Source organism: Sylvia atricapilla, chromosome 2 (assembly GCF_009819655.1).
Source record: "Sylvia atricapilla isolate bSylAtr1 chromosome 2, bSylAtr1.pri, whole genome shotgun sequence".
Lineage (NCBI taxonomy): Eukaryota > Metazoa > Chordata > Aves > Passeriformes > Sylviidae > Sylvia > Sylvia atricapilla.
In genome coordinates, this window is record NC_089141.1 from 25,195,888 (window position 1) to 25,216,624 (window position 20,737).

Genomic DNA, 20,737 nt, shown 5'->3' on the forward strand with positions numbered 1-20,737 from the left:
TTTGAGATGTTGTAGGTCCTATTTTACCATCATGTTTTAAAGCCAAGACTTCTTTCTTTCACAGTGGAGGCTGTGCTTCAGATGTAATGACACAAAAATGCTTTGGAGAAGGAAAAATGTCTGTGGGCTAGAATTCAGAATACATGTGTCAAGTGCAGTAACAGTGTGTCATTTTATGCCAAGTAACTTTGGGAGATGAAAACCCACCAGGAGCTGTGTTGGTGAGGAAAGCAGGTACTGACCCTGTAGGATTAGACTGTGATTTTAGTGAATGGGTTGAGGTGAAGTGTCTGCCTTGGCATCATGACCTGCCGTTCTCATTGGTCATATAAATGGGGTTTTTTTCTGGAAGCTCTGCCTGCAGCAAAGCTTGATGGGGAGGTTCCAAGATAACTGTTGGCAGCAGATTCCTCCATGTCTGGACAAAAGAGACTTCTACTGAGTGGATCTGTGTGTTCAACTGACATGGACAGAAGGAAGGTGAAGAGCATGTCTTCTGCCCTGGAGCTGATTTCAGAGCTGAGAAAAGACCTCACACTAATTTAGTGCATTCTTGGAAACATCCTCTCTGTGACTGAGAATTCATACATGCAGCTGTTTACAACAAAGAGGAAAAGCTGGCAAGATTGTGGCACAATGTGCAAGTGTATTAGCAGCCAGGGTATAAGGCAAGTGTTAAAAGGACTCTCTAAAAGGGAAATAATTCCATTTTGAAGGAAGTTTGTCACTTACCAGTGTGAGCAGAAGGAAAGGAGGATGCCAAGGAAGGAGTCATTAAGCAGAGAAGAGAGGACTAGATATGGCTGGAGATTTTCACCTACTGTAGCACATTAATTCACAGAGGAGCCCAAACTGTTAGTGGTTTAGGATTTGAGGCATGTGAACCACAGAAAGGCTACAGAGAGGGTGAAGGATGTTCTGAATGTGACAAAAACAATTATTCCAAGACAGACATGTAGGAACAGCACCTGGTCATTTCCAGCAGCAGCTAGTGTGCAGGTATCTGCAGGGCTGCAAGTGACAGGCAGTAGTCAAAACAGAATTGTCCACTCGAAGTCGTGGCAATTTTCTGTAGGATCCCATCCAACACTCTCTTTAAATCATTGGAAGAATTCCTGTTGGCTTCAGTCTAACGGCTTCTACTCACCTACACTCTTGCCCTAGCCAGGCCCCAGCTGCAAAACTGACACTGGGCACTGCTCTTTCAAGGAAGTGGCCAGGACTTAGAGCTGTTGGTGGCCCTCCCCTTCCCATGCATTTGTCGGCACCAGCAAAGCCCAGCAGAAACTGTCAGACACCCTGGAAGGCAGCAGAGACCTGCCTGGGCATCAGCAAAGCCCAACAAAAGCCCTGTGGTGCTCCACAGGGAAGCAGGGCCACATATGGGCCTTGCGAAGCCTGGCAAAAGCCCTGGAATGCTCTGAAAGACAGTAGGGTCCTTTGCAGGGCAAAGCAAAACTCAAAAAAAGCCCCAGGGCACTCTGGAAGGAAGGAGAGCCCCTTGTGGGAATGCCAAAAGCCATCAGATAGAGATAGGTGGTTGTGGTTTGGTGTTGGGTTAGGGATATGCTTTCAGTTGGGGTTAGAGTTGGGTTTTGTTATATTGCTTGGGGTTTAGATTTAGGGGTTAAGTTTAGGCCTTGGAGTTTAGGTTTAGGGGATGGGGTTAGCTGGGGTTTAATGGTAGAGTTTAGGGTTGGAGATTATGGTTGGGTTTTGGGATTAGGGTTTATAGTTAATGTCTTTATGATTAGGTTTCTGTTTTGTGTTTAAAGTCAGATGGTAAATATTGGGGTTACAGTGTTAAATTTAGGGGGTTATGTTTAATGCTAAGTTTTATAATTAGGGAGTGGTGATTTGATTTAGGTGTTAGAATTAGCATTACATTTTAAAGTTTGTTTTAGGGGTTAAATTCAGGATTAGGATTTAGTGCCTTACATTTTAGATTTAGGGTCATTGTTAGGGTGTATTTGGGTTAGGGCTAAAGTCAGTTTTTGGGTTGTGGCTTAGAGGGGTTTTTTAATGGATCATAGAAGTCAATGAGTAATAAGATTTGGAATGGACATGGTATCTGTATGTATGGATTTTGTTTTTTTATTTATTTATTTATTTTATTTATGTATGGATTGCCTTTGTTCCACATGCTGTTTTTAAAGGGCAGTGAGAGTTGAAAAACGGGTGAGTTGATGCGTATAGAAACAGGTGTTTTGTCTATCACAAGCAAGATTTTTGTCAGCAGAATTCGCCCAGGTACCACACAGACTGCAGCTAGAATACAAGATGGTTTAGTACAAGTGTGAGCTGCCTAGACCCCTGGGTTTGAGAAGCCAGTCAGGCATGCAAGTGATACAAAGCCAGGAGGAATTACTGCTACTTTGGAAGACAGGCTCATGGAGTAGGCATGTTTTCCTGCCTAAATGAGAGAACTGTTGGTGCCACTTGAGAGATTCATGGAAAGCAGTTCATGCAGCCAGAAATAGTCAGATTCACAAGTAGAAGAGTGGCAGAGAAGTCGAGGAATGTATCAGAGGCTGCAAGATATGATGACTAACAGTAAAAGTCTGAGGCTCCTTGTAGAAGCAGCAGATGCCAGTCACGCCAACTATCACTGGTAAGTGAATCCTAAATCATATCAGCCAGGCTTTGCCCTGATGTCCTTATGTGTGTTAAACTACAACACACAGGTGTAGAGAAAAGAACTAACTAAAAAAAAAAAAAAAAAAAAAAAAAAAAAGGAAAAATGCATACCCACATTTTTTGAGAAGCACAACATGGACAATGACCAATTTGATAAAAAAGGAAGACTCAGCATTGTTTAATCCAGGAAAATAGGCAAAATGGGGTTGTCATAGCACTTTAAGGGTGGATAAAGGTATATTTTGCAGTTTGGATAGTGAATCAGTACACATGAGGCATGGAACAAGCCGTGGTCTAGTGCATTTTTCCTAGAGCTAGTTAAGAATAGATTATGTGTTTTTAATACAGCTATGCTTTAGTATGGAAATTAAAAAAAAAATAAATATACCCAATTATTAAGTGACTTAATAATCACCTTTAACATTCCAGATGCGTTCACAGTTCTCTAACCTGAGCTGATACTACAAGTTCTCATTTTGTGCAAGAGAAGCAAAGTTGATGGTCTGTGTGATGCCAGGACTCAAGGCTGATGATGTGTCTGTGTTTAATCACTGGATTTGAAGGAACAACACTGAGGTTGAAGGAAAGGAGCTGACAGAGCAGAAGACTTGGTGCTGTAATTCATCTCAGCATTTAGACTGAGTGGCAGGATCTCCAGTGAAGCAGCAGAGGGAACAGGGGTGCAGCTCTACGGCAGGAGTGCAGAGAGGAGTGGCCTGGCCAGAACAGGGTGTGCAAGTCTGGTTACAGGGTATAACACCAAGAGATGGTAAGCATTGCCATTCATATAATATAGCTCAGTGCCTGTGGATGCAGTGGCAAAGCCCAAGCTCCTCTCGGTGCTTTAGGCTTCTGCACTCATTTCTGCTAAGGCTTCTTAGAACTGAGAACTCTAAAACTGTTTTTTTGCCACAAAGTTTTCCCAAGAAAATACTTCTGTTCTGCTCTGAGCCAGCAAAAAGCAGCAAAATCCAGTTTCCCAGAGTACAGGCAAAGGGAACAGAGCCCTTCCAACAGGACAGGTGTATGCTGGCATTGAGGCAATGAGAAGGGAAACATTTGTGGTAATCTTTGGAGAAAACACTGTTCTCCTGTCGATAGAACAACTGGAGATTGTTCACAGAGACTCTCTTGTGAACAGAGTGTATTGTGATGTCACTAAAGGGGTAGCATAAATTTATTACAGAACTAGAAATTGGAGTGACTAGGGCCAAATAGCAGAACGAGAACAAAATGCCCACTCGGCACATCAGGACAAGCAAGAGGGTCCACTGAAAGGAGGGATATCTCGAGTTGAGGCACTCCCAATGACAGCTTCCAGCACCCACTTGCCTTTTTCTCACTCCCCATTGAATGCCTCAGCCTAGAACTCAGGAAGGTTAGGGGCATGGGAGCCTCACCCTCATCTCTCTCTCGTGGCAGCAAGTCTCCAGACATGAGGAATGCAACCAGTCACTGACCAGGCTCTTCAGAGGCATGTAGAAAAGGCAGCTCCTGACTCAGTGCTTTAAATCTCAGGACTCCTTCCTCCAAGTCGATGCAACACTAAAGGAGGAGAGAGACAGTTATTTGCTGGACATTTCAGATAGTAAGCCTCATGATGTCTATGATGGGGAGAACCTGTAATACCTCTCTGGGTTTGTAGAGACCTTACAGTTTTCCTTCCCTGTCCCATGTGCTGTCTCCTTGCTCCAGTTCCCTGTAATGGGATTAACCTCCAAACCTTTCACAGGGCCATTTCCCTCCCTTCTTCCTATGACCCTCTCTGAGTTGATGTCCTCACATCACTCAGCCATTCAACCCGTTGTTTTTCCTGTTTTATGAGCCTGGCATGTGGCCACAAATGTGTGACAGGCAGGAGCCAGCTCGCTGCAGCCGTATCCTGAGCCCCCCAGGAGCCAAGCTCAGCAGAGCACTGACCCTGAGCCAAGCTGACAAAAGGAGAGGACTCTTTCCACTCATGGCCAGCAAGTGTTGGACACTGAATATGATCATACAGCTTCATTTGGGTTAAAACAAGGGCAGAGCTTGTTCTCATCTGCCTTCAAAGAGCAGCATGGGTCTAACTCATGCCTTTTCTTGTCTCCTCTTCAGTTTCCTCTTGCTGCTTGCAACTTGTATGGTCAGGAATACAGAGAATGGGAGATGTGATAGTGTTCTACTGAGTGTTTTCTTTCTTAAAACCTTTAAGAAGGACTGGAATCGGTGACTCAGAGCATACTGCACCCAGTCAGGCAGCTGTGTGACAAGCACAGCCCTGAGAGAACCTGGACATTAGGTAATTCTGATGCTGCAACAGCCAGATCTTGCAGAGCTTCCTGAGAGGAGCCCTGCAATAAGCAAGGATCTGTTCCTTACCTTAAGAGACAACAGAGTCTGGAGGCCAATGCAAAACTCCAGCATTTCATCATCTGAGAAGAGAGAAGAGACTGATCAGGCTTTAGGTTATGTAATAATGCCTCATTAAAGAAAGTGTGTCTCTCCTGTAAGAGGATATGAAATACAAGAACAGCTGATTCATAAATTTTTATGGTTATAGTCTCTTCAGTATAAAGTAGATAAAAAATAACAAGGAAAAGGAAAAGTTAAACACACCAACATTAGCAAGCAGATGGTAACAGTGACAATAATAAATCAGCACTCTTCTGCCACTCACTGATGAGCCTTTAAAGGAGCTATTTAAGCACAGTCCTGAAGATGGTCAAAATGAACTTTGCAGCTGGTAAGAGAAGGAAACCACGATTATCATTACCACTGTAAGATAAACTTGTGTGATTGATTGGAACCTAATATTAGATATCAGGAGGGGCTTGTGAGATCCCATAAAACTTAAAATGGGCTGTGTCAGGGAAAGACGAAAGGCAGAAGGCAAGCAGCAGGGTGAACAGGGAGAACAAGCATGGGAAAATGGAGAGGAGGGGATAAGGAGGCCAGTCACATGCAAGCAGGCTATTGGTTCAGTTGTCTGACCAAAGCCTGCACCTAACAGCTGCAATCTATCAAATCTTATTAAATTTTATTATTTTTTTCCATGTAGCTTGTCTGTCCTACTCATAACTGCTGCAAGTCTTCAGTGTCAGCAAATATAGAAGATGCCAGGGGTTGAAGTGGTAGCTAAGGAGGAATTCCCAGGTACTGGAGTCTGCAGGAATCAGCAGCCACTTGTAATGTCATTTAACACTTCCCCTGTCTCCTGGAGGCCTGCTTGCCCTGTGTGAGTGAAATCTTTAATTTATTTATAACCACATAAAGTGAGAGCACTGTGTGCACAGGGAGATGTAAGACACAGGTGTAGCAATTCTGCTCCTTCCAGGCAGCCATTTCCATGTTCCAACAAAATGGTAGTAGGTAGTAGCTATGGGGTAAATTCACCTGTGCTGGTACTAATACAGATTCCCCACGAAGGGCAAGAACAAACAGAGTGGAAACCAGGATAGAGGAGCAAGCTGGAGTGTGTAAGAGGAGGAAGCTCACTCTAGATAACTTAGGAATGTGGGAAGAATGTACAGGAAAAAGGAGCAAGGGAGGCCTTGGAAGATGAACATGACTTATTAAAGATGGGGAAACAGATTAAAGCAAGGACGTAAAGCTGGAAGATTAATAGGGAGAAAGAACAGGGCAGGAAAAAAGACAACGACATTGTTTTCAGCATATGCACAGCTTGATGTAAATGCAGAACATGCAGCCTTTCTGCTGTTTTCTGGGGCTGCCTCAGTGCCTGCTGGCCTGACCTTGTCTTCTATGGCTCCTTCCTGCAAAGGGTCCTGCTTCAGGACACTGAAGGAGACAGCACTCTGGGGCGTCCTGGTTCTTTCAGGGTGCTCCTTGCAGCAGAGGCAGAGAACACACAGAGAAACACTCTAGGAAATTACCTGTACCCTCTGTTACTTTCTCTGATGACTTCCAGCCAGGCAGAGATTCAAGTGCCCATTCCATAGGAGAACATAAGGCACCAGAGGATTAATCAAGTTATCTGTAGAATTTTATGAAAGGTCCATTTGAGAATTAAAATGAGGATTTTTCACATCCTTAGTTAAGACAGAAAAAGCATCTAATTTCTCCCCACTTTCAATGTTTTCTGTGTTCTCTGTACTCTTCCTATACCCTTTGCCTTTGGTTACATTGAGGGTATTCACATATATGGTGATGTTGACCTGCAGTGGAGGTGGCCCCATCACCAACCTTCCACCATGTTATGCTTTTTCCAAAGGGCCTTTAAATGCCTTTGGCAGGGCAAGAGGGACACAGGAGAAACAAGGGAGAGGAGGGGCTGGCACTCTCACCTACAACCAGTGCTGAACACAGCACTGTCTCCTGGCCAAATTGCAATTCCATATGTTCTACTCGGCCAACAACGCTGGGGATGGGAAGAGAGAGGTCTCCACAATCCATGGCAGACACTTCTTCCAGCCTGTGGGACACAAGAGGTGTTATTGCCTCAAGTGGAGGAAGAGGAGGAAAACCAGGACTTCTCACTGATGGCAGTTCTTCTAGGTCTCGTTGGGAACCACAAGAGGGGGAATGTCTTTCATACAGTATGTCTGGAGGCAGATTCAAGAAGCAAAACCTCACCACCAGTCACCAGCTGGGCAGCTTTGCCTTGCAGTACACACAGAGAGAATTGCACAGCTCTGCCTCAGAGTCTGGGGTCTGTACACAACAGCTTTGCCAGTGCTCTAATGCCTTTCCCTGTAGCCAACCCTCTGCATCTCCTCCTAAACAGCCATGTGCACATGCAAAACTTCCAGTAATTATCACTGGGGCTGAGAATCCAGGGTGACTGGGTGCTTGCCATAGTTTTCCCTTTAGCCATCCCTCCTTTTATATCATGCAAAGACTTACCCCAGCTGCTTTAAGCACTTCTTGGAGATGAGGTTTGGTAGACACCCAGTGTTAACAGTCACTTTCAATACCTGACCTTGGCACTAGAAAAAACAACAACAGGTAATTACTGTAGGCTCAAAATCAGCACATTTGCTCCTCCAATGGTGTGACTTGGACTTTCTGAGTAACATAGCCAAGATGTGGTGTTTTAGGCAGTAGTCACAAGGCAGCATGTTCATTCAAGAACTGGTTTCCCCAGTGCTCTGCAAATTGCTCTCACTTTTCAAAAAACACTTTTTTTTGAATTTGTCTTCTTCTGTATTTGAATCCCAGACACTTATCTTAGCGATTTTAACTTAACAGTGTTCCAGTCAAGAGATGCACAGTTAGAGAATTTGTTCATAAAACTCACATGGACTTAGTTAGCAGAGCAGTAAGTAATATGCAAAAGTTTCTAAAGGAATACAAGCATGTGCTAGTTTTTCTAGGTTTCGTCTCTCCATTTCTTTTGGTGTCGTAGGGAACAATGTCCCAGAGCTAAACCTTTGTTCTCAGTAGAAAAGCTGCCAGAGGGAGAAGCCTGAAGGAGAAGCAAGAGGACCCAGGACAACCACACCTGAAATGAGCATGAATTTAAGTCAATTCCCAAGATAACTGGCAAATCCATGTGACTCCTGAATCCAAGACAGAACCTAATCAAGAGATGACTATTCTGTGTAGGCCTTACATCATGTTCCTGTATAGCTCTTTAAGGATATAAGACATGATATTACAACAGTCACAGCTGGTGTCATTTAGCAAAGGGGGAGACTGTGCCCTGCACCCAAGTAACCTGTGCATGATTTTACTGGAATGGTTCCCAGTGCGTGGCTCATTTCATTTCTTTACCCCTTTGAACATGAAAGGGAAAAGGGGATGTGGTTGCCATCTATTTTCTGTCCTCTCCGCAGAGAGGTCCTTAATGGCAGGCCAGAGGTGATGAAGTAACAGCAGGTCACATTTATTTCAGGGGTCTGAAAACATAGGGTCATCAAGGACATCAATAAGAATTTGGTTCAGCCAAATAAAAAGGAGGAGCAGGACTTTGTAAAGGAACTGGAAAAGATGGATTGACTGTCACCTACAAAATACGTCTTTACCTACGGTGCCTAATCATACCTATTCTTGATGGCCTAGTTCTTCAAGCCCCTGTCTTACACCACAGCCCGAAAAAATGTCCACCAAAAAAAACCCGACCCAGAAAATTTTCCTTTTGGGAGGCTCATTGTATTCCTACTATCATTTGTGTTTTTCCTGTGATTCCTTCTCTTCCATCCTCTAAGGCACTCTGTGACATGAACCGCTCAGAATCACCAACAGACCTGCCACTTCTTCTCTACTCTTATGCTCAGTCCTGACAAGTTTAAATGCTTGAACACCTTAAGCAGATCAGCACAGCTATGTGGGACCCAGTGCAGCACCAGCAGGGTCAAGGAAAATGTCTTAATTTCCTGGTTTCTTATCTAAGCCTGTTTATGTTTATTAATCATCACAGAGAGCTATATCCAGTATTTCCAAGCTTTCATTTTTAAAAATGTTCTATGTGTGAGTAGTTATAAAGAGAAAGAAGAAAACAATTCCTGTGAGAAATACTGGAATGCTGCAAACAGGCAATACCAACAAGGTCTCTTTCAGCCCAAACCATTCTGTGATTCTATGGCAAAATGTCTCCCTTCTGATTTTAGAGCTCTGCAATGTCCATGCTGCCTGGCCCTCCCTGACACATCAGCCCTGCCTGACAAGGCTGTGGCCAGATGAAGCACAGAGGCAAGATTTAAAGCACAGAGTGCAGGTGCATGCCAGACATCTGCCTCTACATCCTCTCTTCTCAGAAACAAGACCTGGAGTATGGATAGCAATTGCTAAGGAATCACTTGGGAGCAGCAGACTTTAGATGCATGAGCTGCTGTTGTTATAATAAGCTTAAGCTGTATCACTAGGCAGATTACTGAATTTTGCTTCAGAGCAGGCTGGGAAATCTGCAAGTTAGAGACTTGATAGGATATAACAGGACAGTGATTATTCTGTAGAAAACAACATTTACTCTCATTCAGTATAAACAGCTCTTCACCACTAACCATTTCCCTAGAGAACTCACCAGGAGACTGAGGAAAGTCCTTAGTCCAGCATACCATAAACACAGTGCAGGCAGCTCATAAGCACTGCAAGTCTTCTTGGACTAGCAGGATTTTCATCACTTTTTTTTTCATCACTCATCCCTACTCCAGAATTTTCATCTGTTACTAGCGGTCACATTTATTTTTTATCTAAATGTCAAATATGAGAATTTCTAAGAAAGAGCAGAAGGGACATCAGTAAGGATCACTGTTTATAAAGAGGTATATTTTCTGAAATCATGTCAGATTTGAAGTCAAGAAGCTGCTTTAGCAAACAGAAGGCTGATCAACCCCAGGTTGCTTTGGCATAGAGGAAAACTGGCCTTCTACAGCAGTGAAATCTTTCAGCATCTCTTTCCAAGTCAACAAGAGACCAGTGCCACCACAAGAAATATCAGCTTGATTTCATGTTGCAGATGCCAGTCGTGACTAGCTTTCCAAAGTGCTTTTCAAAACCTGCCACAAAAAGGGGCAATTCTGCTGAAGTACCATCTGGGCAACCCACCTAAGCAAATAGGAGGGTGAGTGACTGCAGTACAACTATTATAGACTAGGTCTATCTGTGATCTCTGGGACTTGAAAGGCCTTAGACATACGCAACTAAAACCTGTTGGAGTGAAAGCATTTACTGCCTGAATCTCCACATATCACTGATGTCTACATCTGCATCTATGTTATTCCCTAGTCAAATTCAGTTACAAGTCAGGTGATGCATTTGTTTTCAAATTGAGATTTTCAGCATACTGTGTGTAAATGATAAATTAACTTTTCTCAGGAGTCAGGAAAAAAACCAACCAACCAACCAAACAAAAAACTTCTCTGGGGCTGTGCTCCATTTCTAATAAAAACTGCACTATAATCAAGCAGATCTCCAAAAGGTACCAGTTCAAATGAACTGGCAGCCTGAGTCCTATTTCCTGCCACAGCTCTGTTACTGACAGGAGAGGCTTTTTGAAGTTCACAAATGTGATCAAAAGCAGCAAGACAAAAAGAAAGGGGGGAGAGCTTCCCTTCCTTCGGTGTAAGATCAAGTGTGACAAACAGTGACTGGCTCCTAAGGAGGGCAGGAAAAGAAAGAAACACCTGTGCAGAATTCAGGGAGTGTTACGTGCAGTATTAGACCTATTTCCTTGCTTGTGAACCTTCCTCTGTGAGGGAAAATAAAATGTGGGTGACAGCTGGGGTTCAGTCTATTAGAAACACAAAAGGGAATGACTGGTGGACTGTAACGCTGACTTAGCTACTGCCCCTAGGATACAATGCCTGTACATGCCTGTCCTTGTTCAGTGTGCATGCCTGGCAAAAAACCCACCCTCTATCACTAAATTTCTTCTTGCAGAACAATAAGGAGAGGCTATTAAAGAAAAAGAAACACCTTTATTTGCTCCAAGTAATTGGAGTAATTATTCTCCAAGTAATTGGAGAAGCTTGGAGCTCACTGGCTCCAAGTAATTGGAGAAATTACACTGAGTACCATTAATCCTCCTAGTCTGTCCCCAAGTGTGGTTATGTTAACCCAGCTGTATTAAAGTCTAAAATGCAGGGTAAGAAATGCCTAACTGCAGCAGTAAAGGCTGCAAAACAAACCAGACAGTGGCTTTGCTTGGTACTGAGATACCTGCTCTAAGCCTTTCAGAAACTTGCTGCCGGCCTCTGTTCCTATCATAATTTCTTGTGCCAAATGAATTTTCAAGGGTATATATGTTTTTCTCGGAAGTGTAGCCTTTACACTCAGATTTGGAAGACATTCTTTAGGACAGGTAACTGAACTAAAACCAGCCTTAAAATGGGTTTTGCACAACAGGCCTGTATCTTGGTGAGTCTTATATCTGCATGTTACTGTGCAGCTCTAACCATCCAGCCCTCTTTCATGGGCCACAGCTTTTGGATGTGCTTTCTCTAACTGCAGGGACCAGGGAGTAGTGTGTTCTGCTGTGCAGGAGGATATAAGAAGAAAAGGGAGCTAAAAATACTGCTTCCATCAAGAGACATAGCTGTGTTAATTTGGAGCACAGTTAGCCACTTTCTGAGGAGGTCCTTTGACACCTGAGAGAATCAGACTAGACTGGAACTAGTTAAATGTAAATCAGCTTGAGGCACGTGTCTTCAAGTGATAAGGAGACATTCCTTGCTTCTATATATGCAGTAATAAAATTCTTCATATCATGGGAAAGCTGGCCTTCAAAGGAAGGAGATACGATTAAGGTAATTTATGTTCAAATAAGGCAACTAGAAAGGTTTTCCTCTGGCTTTTGGAAAACCTGCATCCAGACTCTAGGAGAGGCCGTGCATGAAATCTCTTCTCTTTGGCTGCAGCTGGCTTTGCAATTTATAACTCAGCATGGCCTTTGGGAGGGGGGCAGCTGGAACTCTGAGCATTTGCCATCACTGTGAAATCAGCAGCACTGTGTTGTTGCCTTACCTGGCACTGTATTAGCAGAGGCGAAGTGTCTTTTCTCCTGTCCTCTCCCTTTTCCATCTTTTCATCCTGGTCTTTTGCCAGCGGAGATTGAACCCGTGCAGACTGACCCCTGGCCTCGCCCCGCAGCTTGTTCAGGTTGCCTTCCAAGAGGCGCCGCTGGACCACACTATGAGGCTGCTGTCTCCATCACAAAGAAAGAGAAATCCCAGCTAAGTATGGAGCTCAGGTCAAGGACATTTGCTAGCTCAGGGATGCAGGTCGCAAATGCTTGAGCCAACGGATTGTCCTGATGAAAGACATGCTTATCCAAAAAAACTTGCTTTAAATCCCAAGGGGTTTTCTTCTGTAGCCGCAAATTTGGTGTTAAAGTGTTGGGATGTCTGTGACAGGCAGGTCTCTGAGATGCAATTACTGGAGGAGAAGAACGTGCCTGATGCATCCTTTCCCCACATGTATCTGTTCCTTCAGCTAAACCTGCACTGGAGAGTCTTGTTCCTGCTCAGCGTATTGCAGTGCACTGCCTGCTGGGTGTGTGCTGACATCCCACCAGGCACATTCACACCTTCTAATGTGGGAGGGCACAAGGAATGCAGCATGTGTGTGATGCACATGTGGGCAAGAAGGCAGGACTGCAGATATTTTAGGTGTACGAGCAATTATTTGTAGTGAAGCAGGAAGCACTCTGAGGGGGAAACTAAAACGAGTTTTTCATGTTTCTTGGACTTGGTCTCTGCTCTCTGCCATCAGATGCTCTAGGTTTTGCCCAGTATTGATCCATCCAGTCCCTGCACAGCTACTGAATGAACTATGGGAAACACCAATGATACAGGTGCCTGCTGGAGGTAGATTTGTCATTTTTTCCAGGTACTCAGCCGCATGGCTGTTCTGCAGGAGAGCTCTGAGCTGGCCATGGCAGTAACAACTGCCTGTTTGAAGAAAGGGGAAAACAATCTAAAGGGGTTAGTGTGCTACATCTTAAACTGTTGTTTTTATCTTTCTAAAGAAAAAGAAAAAATTAAGTCATCTCCTAGGTGGTGCGGCAGTTTGATGCAGGGTCTTGTCAACGGATGGGCCAAACACCTGAAGTAGACCAGACCTGCCAATGAGCTGGGCTGCATTAACCCCACAGGTTACTTTTGTTTCAGAATAGTTTCATGTATGGCCAGAGAGCTGAGGCCAGAGAATGATGCGCACTGCAATTCAAAGCACCCTGACTTGTCAGATTTGCCCAATGGTTGGTGCAGGATGGCTGTCACTGGCTCTTTGCTCACACTCAAGCATTGCTCTTTGCAAGATGCCAAGTCCCTCGTTCCTCTGTTTCCCTGCCACTCAAGGGGTGACAGTCAGATCATTCACATGCTGCATGAGAAACACTGCAGCAGTTGAAAAAGTGGGGTAAAAATATCTCTCTGTTCCTGGTCTTTTCCCAGCCTACTGTGGCGGCCCACAGCACAGCTGGTCGTTGTGCTTAGCTCCCTAAATACTCTGAGCACAGTGCCAGTCTGGCTGCCAGCTAACATCTGGGCCATGGGAAAAGGGCAGGGAACAAACAGCGGGTCTCCAGATTCCCACCCTCCCTCCTGCCTCTCACAATATGGCATACCAAGGACCTTTCCCTCTTCCTGCAACCTCTCCCACAGAACGACCAAGCCCTTTGCAGCTGCCACCTCTGTCCCCTTCTTGTCGCTTAGGCTGGGAAGAGGCCAAGTGCTGGTGGGGATTTAGCTGAGCTTTGGGATTTTGGAGGCATCTGATTCAAGAGCAGACTCCTAGGGCCCTGCCTGTCTTCTCTCTCACCAGCAAGATGAAGAAGTGGAGAGACCATTGTAGCTCTTAGACTAGTCAGAAACAATTAGATTTAGAGGATGGTAAGGGAGGATATTGTGGCCAGGAGCTGGAATGGATTCCCTCTCAGGGCACTTAGAGGGATCAAAGAAGTTTCCCAGTGCAACTTAGGAAAGGTTTAGGTTCTCCAATGTGAAACTTCCAGGCCTTGTTATGATTAGTAACATTGTACGAGCTGGGGATCTTGATTTTTGGGAGGTGAGAAGCCAACTCTTCAGACCTCCCTGGTACTTCCAGAATATTTTAGCCCATGTAGCTACTTATTTTTTATTTTGCCATTAAAAAAACCAAACACCCAAACTGATCATGTTTTTTGTTGCTGAGCTGGAAACACGAGGTCCCCACAGAAATATATAATTACTTATTACTGGAGACATGATGGGCCCATCAAATCACAGGCACTGCTGGATGCATTGCATAAGCTGAGTGTACACCCAGAATACACAGAAAAGAGTGGCAAAAAGTAGCAGCCTCTGACTGCAAAAGAAAGCAGGTATTTTATTTTAAATTATATGAGGTGTTGCTCTAATTTTAAGACATGGAGCTGCCACAGCTGGAGTGTCAGGCACTATCAATGGAGATCTGTTTTGGGGAATTAATTAAACTTTCCTCCAAGTGTAAATGCTATAGGAGTCAGGGGTGTTTTAGTCTCTCCAAATCAAACTCTCCAGCACTTCCTACTGCTGCTCATTTTCAGTACATCCCTTTTTCAGTATTCCTGTCCTCCAGGAGGGAGTCAGATCAATTTAGGAAAAAGAGATGGGGTTTTCATAGTGCTGGAGAAGTGCCTCTAGAAATAAGCCAAAAGCATATTTTGGACTCTGATTTGCAGTGCCCAAAACATCACAGTATCCCATCGAGTGGCAGGAACTGCTGAATCCCTCTTGGAAATCTAAGACCTTGTTCTTCTTTTGCTCCAAGTTACAGCAAAAACAGAGGTGCCACACTGACCCCAGGTGTGGCACTATGTGTGTGAATTTGGCACGGTAACCACACTTTATTTTGTGCCCTCTAACACCAGAGCAAAATGTTCATGGGAGAAAAAAACATGCTTTATTCACTGCTCCCCAGGTCCATGGTAAAAATGTTTCAGCTATTGTTATGGACCAGACATGGAGTTTGCAGTGGGTTGCAGTGACTGAATGCTGTCAGCATACAGTGAGTTCTCCTGCTTAGAATGGTTAATTCCAGCAGGAGAGATGCTCATGGCAAGTGATTTAGACAAGGACTGTCTCGCTCAAGGAATCCCTTGTGGCTTCAGAGTGCCAGCTGTCATTTTGAGGCACACTGTGGCAGGAATCAATCCCAAAGCAAAGCTGGTAGATATGTTTCTGCCTGCATTCGTGGCTGGGGTCAGCAAACACACTGAAAGTCTCAGAAGTGGCTCCATCCCCTGCCCCGGGAAGGGCCCAGGGTCACACCCAGCTGTGCTCCTGAGGGGATGTTCAAGCTGCAGTGCTGCAGGCCCCAAGGGCCAGCACTGCCTCTCCAGGGTGGCCAGAGCTCCTTCCCCACAGGAGGAGAGTCCCTGCTCCTCGCTAAGACAGCACTGATGTGACACAGCCCTGGCACTCCAGCCACGGCAGTGCGCAGTGCCAGAGGGACACTCCACACCAGTCCCTGTGCCAGCCCTGTGTGTGCCTGCGGAACAGGAGGTGACAGCTCAGGGTGACTTGGGGGAGCTGCCCTGGACCCTGCCATGCCAGAGACTCCCAGCAGCTGCTGAGGCAGCTGAGGGAGCTGCAGGGAGGGAGGCAGGAGCGGCAGGATGTGCCAGCATGGGAACGTGGCACTGACCCCTCATCTGCAAGCCGCTGCTCCCCAGGGTTTCAGCCAGGAGGATTAGCTCCCATTCAGTGCCAGGGACATGCTGGTCCCACACACGTGGGGCCCTGTGCCACTGCGTGCCTTGGGAACTGGGAAATCACTGGAGGCACACACACGAGAGCATCTGTGGTGTTGCTGCAATTGTCAGAGGATACAGAGGGAAGCACAGACTGCAGGGAGGATCTTTTATGACACCCACTGCCACAGATGGAACAAGGGATTGTGCCCCCATCACAACCAGACATGAGCCATCTTTTGGGAACATGGTTTAGAACTCCACATCCTTGAGCAGTTTAACTCTACAGTGGAGAGAAGTTGGACAGCAGACCTGCCAGAGCAAGGAGAGTATGTGTGCAGTTGAGCCAGTAATAGATCCTGTGGGAATCTGCTTCCAGCCTTGGGGAAGCCCTTCCAGACCACAGACTGCCAAGGCTCCTGGAACATACCTCCCTCCCTGATGCATCCTGATCCACGTCACCACAAGGAGATGCCCACAGGCCTCGCTCCAGTGCCTCCTCCCCAAAGGAGACATCCAGAGTGCCAGGCACTGCATCTGCCTGTGTGCCTGGTTTGCAGTCCTGCCCTTTGCTTGCCCCTCCATAAATCCACAGAGTGGGGGGAAGAGAAAAATGCAAAAAGGTGAGACAAGGTCAAATGTAAGTCTCTTAGAGTTTCATGAATAGTTCTTCCCTCCCTGCTGAGTCCAGGAAGCATTCTGCTTTTGAGCTGGATCATGCAGGAATACATGTGGGCTTTCAGAGATGTCCCACATGGAAATACACATGTCACATGAACATATATAGGTACTGGGTGAATGGAAATTTGGATTCTGGAGAGTCCTTCCAGTCCATATCTGCCTGAGGAGTTTGGTTCCTATGGGGAGGCACAAGAAGATGGATGCGAGCAAATGAGTGATTAACTCTTCCCCCACCCCCTGACCTGCTCCTAGATGATCCTGAAGGGAAGTTTCATTTTTGCTGAACCTGTGATCCTTTCCCAAAGCCTGACAGCAGTTCCCAACCAGAGTGAAGGCTATTAGGACGACTCCCTCCCAAAGGGGGTCCCACTGGGCTCACCAGATCCTTGGAGGTGCCAAGCCTCGTCAAGCCATCCAGGGGCAGCAGATCAGCAGAGTCCTTGTGCACAAACTGGGTGGCCTGTTTGAGGCGCCTCTTCTGTTGCAGAATAGCTTTGTTCCTGAGCTCCATCTCACACTCCTGTCGCTCCAGGTCAGGAGTACCCTCGCTCTGCTTTTCCTCCTGGTCTCCTTGCCCCAGTGGCAGGGGGCAGCTCTTCCTTGTGCTCATGGTGAAGATTCAGACGGAGCAGGTCCTTCTTGGTATGCTGGGCTGTTCCCTGAACTCGTCTCCTGCTGTTTGCCCTCTGGAAGCTGACTCAGTCTCAAATCTCCTTTCCCTTTCCCTTCCCCACGGCTCTCTTTCTCTTCCTTTCTCTGCCTTTCCTCCTGCTCTCTTAGTTATAACTCTCCCATCTCCGAAGTGTCTCGGTGCCTGTATCTCCCTCTGTCCTCTCCACTCCTCCGTGTCCCTCTGCTCCCGCCTCTTCCTCTCCCTCACTTCTCCTGCCCTGACTGCAGCTTTGCCTCCTCCAGTCCGTGGGTCCCTGTCGTAATAGAAAAAGCCGCGCGTCAGAAACCGCTTTCCATAAATCACGGCACAGCCGGCAGGATGCTCCGGCTGGAAAAATCCAGCAGCAGGAGGATGGCCCGGCTGCTGGGGGCTGGACTTACCCCGGCGGGCTGCGCGCACGCACCGCGCGTGTCCGTGTCCGTGTGTGTGAACGTGTGTGTGTCCTCGTGTGTCTGTGTGTGTCTGTGTGTGTGTGTGCCCGCCTGTCCCCGGCTCCATGGGGACACGCCGCATCTCCCGGCGGCAGCCTGCGCGCTCCTCTGCCAGGGGGCTTTGACGCATCTCCGTGTCTCTGTAAACACTGGCAGCAGCTCGGGTCAGCCTGGAAGATGCAGCAGTGCCTTGGTAAATGGGAGAGAGTATCCTCCTCAAGGCTCCTGGCAGGCATGCCCAGTCTCATTTCTGCAGAGAGTGTCATGCCTTTGCGAAAGGCTGCACTGAAGGATTTTTCTGTGTAGCTTGAATGAAATGCTGAAGGTCTGGTTTGTGCTTCCAGCCGAGGCAGTTTTATTGTGCTCGACTGTGCCCTCATTTTCACCCCACTCTATCGAGAGCAATCCCCTCTGATATTGCAGAAGCCTAAAATCACTGGCTTGTTGATACCAGCAGACTTGGCTCCCCGTTTATACCAAAAGAGTGCTGACACTGCTGCAGTGTGGGCTGCCTGGACCAGAGCAGACATCCCTTCTCTCAGGGGAGACAGTACACGGTAGAGCTCCCTTTGCCAACTTTCTGTCTCCATGTTGTCCTGCTTGAAACTATGAATTTTAACTTGAACTGATGCTGTCTCATTTTGATCCCTTTTCTCTGGTTAATGCACTGCCCCATTAAGCACCAGTTCTGATATCACTACAGAGGAGGAACCAAAACTTTACTCAGCTGTGAAGCTAAGAACAGTATTGCATTTCCAGGAAAGCCGTCAAGGGGTGAAACCACTTGCTTGTGCAACATAGAGGGAATAGCAGCAACTGACCAGAAAAGTTACAGCAAAAGGACGCTTTCTGTTGCTCCTTTTGTTTTATTTTCTATCTTAGTAGTATGTATCATTCCAGTATTACTGATGCCACTTCTGTGTTCTAAATTGTGTATAAAAGAAGTGAATATGAAATATTAAGAAGCAAATCCAATACAAGGTATTATGGTTTCCGCTTAATCCCTAGATTTGTCAGGAATGGGAGTAGAAATACATTCCAGCTGCTTTACACTCCAAGGCCAGATTTCAATACCATAATGCAGGCAGAGTCCCAACAAGAGCTCAGAGGTGTTTTGAGCTGTCCTTATCTATCTCTGAGTCAAATTAGGAAGAGAATTTAAGTAATGGATATTTCCAGGGAAACTGTGTTCCCAAGTCTTGTTTTCTTGCCTGAGGGTTGCTCTGGTTCCTGATTTACACTCACTTTTGACCTCCTGTGGCCTCACTGAGTGAGTATTCTTCAAGGCTTGTCATCAAGTGCTTTAACCATCCATGTAAAGCAGTACTGAATCATGCACCTCTACTCTCACACAGGGCCAAGAGGTGTTTCCCCTCCTGCTGACTGTGAATACCTCAGCAAGCCAGCCACAAAAATGCAATGATGGTAGCAAGGCCACTGCCAATTTCCTTAAAGCCTCAGTAGGGGCCCTAAAACTGTAAAGTGCTAGAAAACATCTTAGAACTGGATTATCTACAGTTCCCGCCTTGAAGCCTATGGGCAGAGTTACACAATTTCTGATGAGATCACCTCCCACCCTGGATGTGTATATGGGAATGAAGAGGAGGGAGCCTTTCTAGTTCCCAGTCCCAGCACCTCCTTTCATCTAGCCACCCTTTATTAGTTTATTTTGCAGGGCGTTTTGGCAAAGCCTACTCAAAATTGGTTTGCCTTGCAGCTGGGATGGAGCCATTGCTTGAGCAGTTCTGCATTTGGGTCTCACCAGTTAGTCCTGGCCCCTAATTCATCAAATATTTCTCTCTCTGTACCTCAAAGGGGAGAAATCTTCAAGTCCTGTTTAAAGCTTTCTCCCCTCCTTCATCCCTTCTGCTTCTAATTGCAGGTCACTTAACCCTTTATATCCTGATGTGTTAGTTCCTAGATCTGGCAAAAACCTCCAGCATTTTTATGGGGGTGGAGTCAGCTGAGGTACTATCTTCTCCCGTAAGAGGCATGCAGGGTTCTAGGTCACTGTTGTTTTTTTTTTTTTTTTCAGCTATTACTTTTTCCATCCTGTTCTTCTTAAACATAGCCCATTTACTAAGTAGGTTAGGTGGTTTCTGGTTTTGTTTTTTTTGATTTTTTTTAAATTTCTTTTTCAGAATGGACACTTCTAAAGGTTTTCTAATGAGAAATCAGACTACAGTGCAGTAAATTTAAGGGGATTTTGCAGCAGTTATACCTTTCCCAGTCATCTTTTCTAGGCCCTGAAAAAGTATGACTTGCCAGTAACCCGTATCAGAAAAATAAAACTGATTTTGAGGAAAATATTCATACACAATCCCATACACACCAATAAACTATTTTCTGATGCAGTCACATAAAGTAATCATAACCCATTATGCCTTGATATTCTGCACCCTTCATATAGAAATTTTTATAGTGCTATTTAGGCAATAGAAGAAACACTTTGTCTCCCCAGAGTATAAAAGCCCTTCTCCTTGCTCCAGCTACCAGCTTGGCCTTCCAGTTCAAGCAGTTGCAGGTCACTGAGAGCTCTGGGGGGCAAAAGGTTCCAGGTGCTAAGCACTTTACCTGTGTTCGTGGGTGTTGTTTCCTAGACCTGATCACCTCCATGCCTGAGAAACCCTGAAGAAATCAGAAGTGGTGCCCATACTTCTAAGGAAAGGCACTGAAGAGCAACGTTTCCCAGTAGCCAGTCTCCCCAGCCAAGAAGCAAGAGAGGATCGATATATTCCAGTCAGCTACTCCTCTGTTGGAAGAAATTCATTAATTGTACCCAGAGTAGTAAAGGGGAAAAATGGACTCCTTTGCTGAAGGAAGCAGCTGACAGATTAAAGAATATGAAACAAAGGTTTTACTTCCCTCTGCCAGGAGCATTAGGGAGTATCCCAAGCTGCTCTGTTGAGGGCTTTCACTGGTTTGGCTTTAAATTTCACAGACTGAGGTCTTCTGCCAGAGGTTTTCCCTGTATCTCACTTCTGGGAAGCTTTAACTAGCCTAATAATTCCTCTTTAAAATATCCTCCTGCTACTTTTGCAACTTCTAATGGTTGCTTGCCTTTCTTAGAAATTTCTTTTCAGCTTTGAATTTTTCTCTTTCAACAGTTTGGAAAGTATTATTTTGTCCTCCTGAGATTTGACACAGTGCAGGTGGGAGGGTGGATTGTAAATGGAGAGCTTTACATTTCTTTTGTGACAAGTTGGGTGCTTGCAGAGCTCAGCA

General features: G+C 45.6%; 1 protein-coding gene across 2 annotated transcripts; it reads right to left on the bottom strand.

Moving 5' to 3' along the window:
• Window positions 1–2,146: 2,146 nt before the first annotated feature.
• Window positions 2,147–17,640, bottom strand: NRIP2 (nuclear receptor interacting protein 2). Of its 2 annotated transcripts, XM_066341043.1 has the most exons (7): window positions 17,462–17,640; window positions 16,788–17,334; window positions 12,040–12,216; window positions 7,480–7,562; window positions 6,921–7,048; window positions 4,996–5,048; window positions 2,147–4,182 (listed from the first exon to the last, which is right to left on the bottom strand). In XM_066341043.1, the coding sequence occupies exons 2-7, from the start codon at window positions 17,016–17,018 to the stop codon at window positions 4,090–4,092; spliced, it is 765 nt and encodes a 254-aa protein (XP_066197140.1). In that variant the 5' UTR covers window positions 17,019–17,334; window positions 17,462–17,640; the 3' UTR covers window positions 2,147–4,089. The 2 variants fall into 2 exon arrangements, with proteins under 2 accessions (XP_066197140.1, XP_066197141.1); XM_066341044.1 differs by lacking the exon at window positions 17,462–17,640 and having other exon boundaries at window positions 16,788–17,393.
• Between the last annotated feature and the right edge of the window lie 3,097 nt (window positions 17,641–20,737).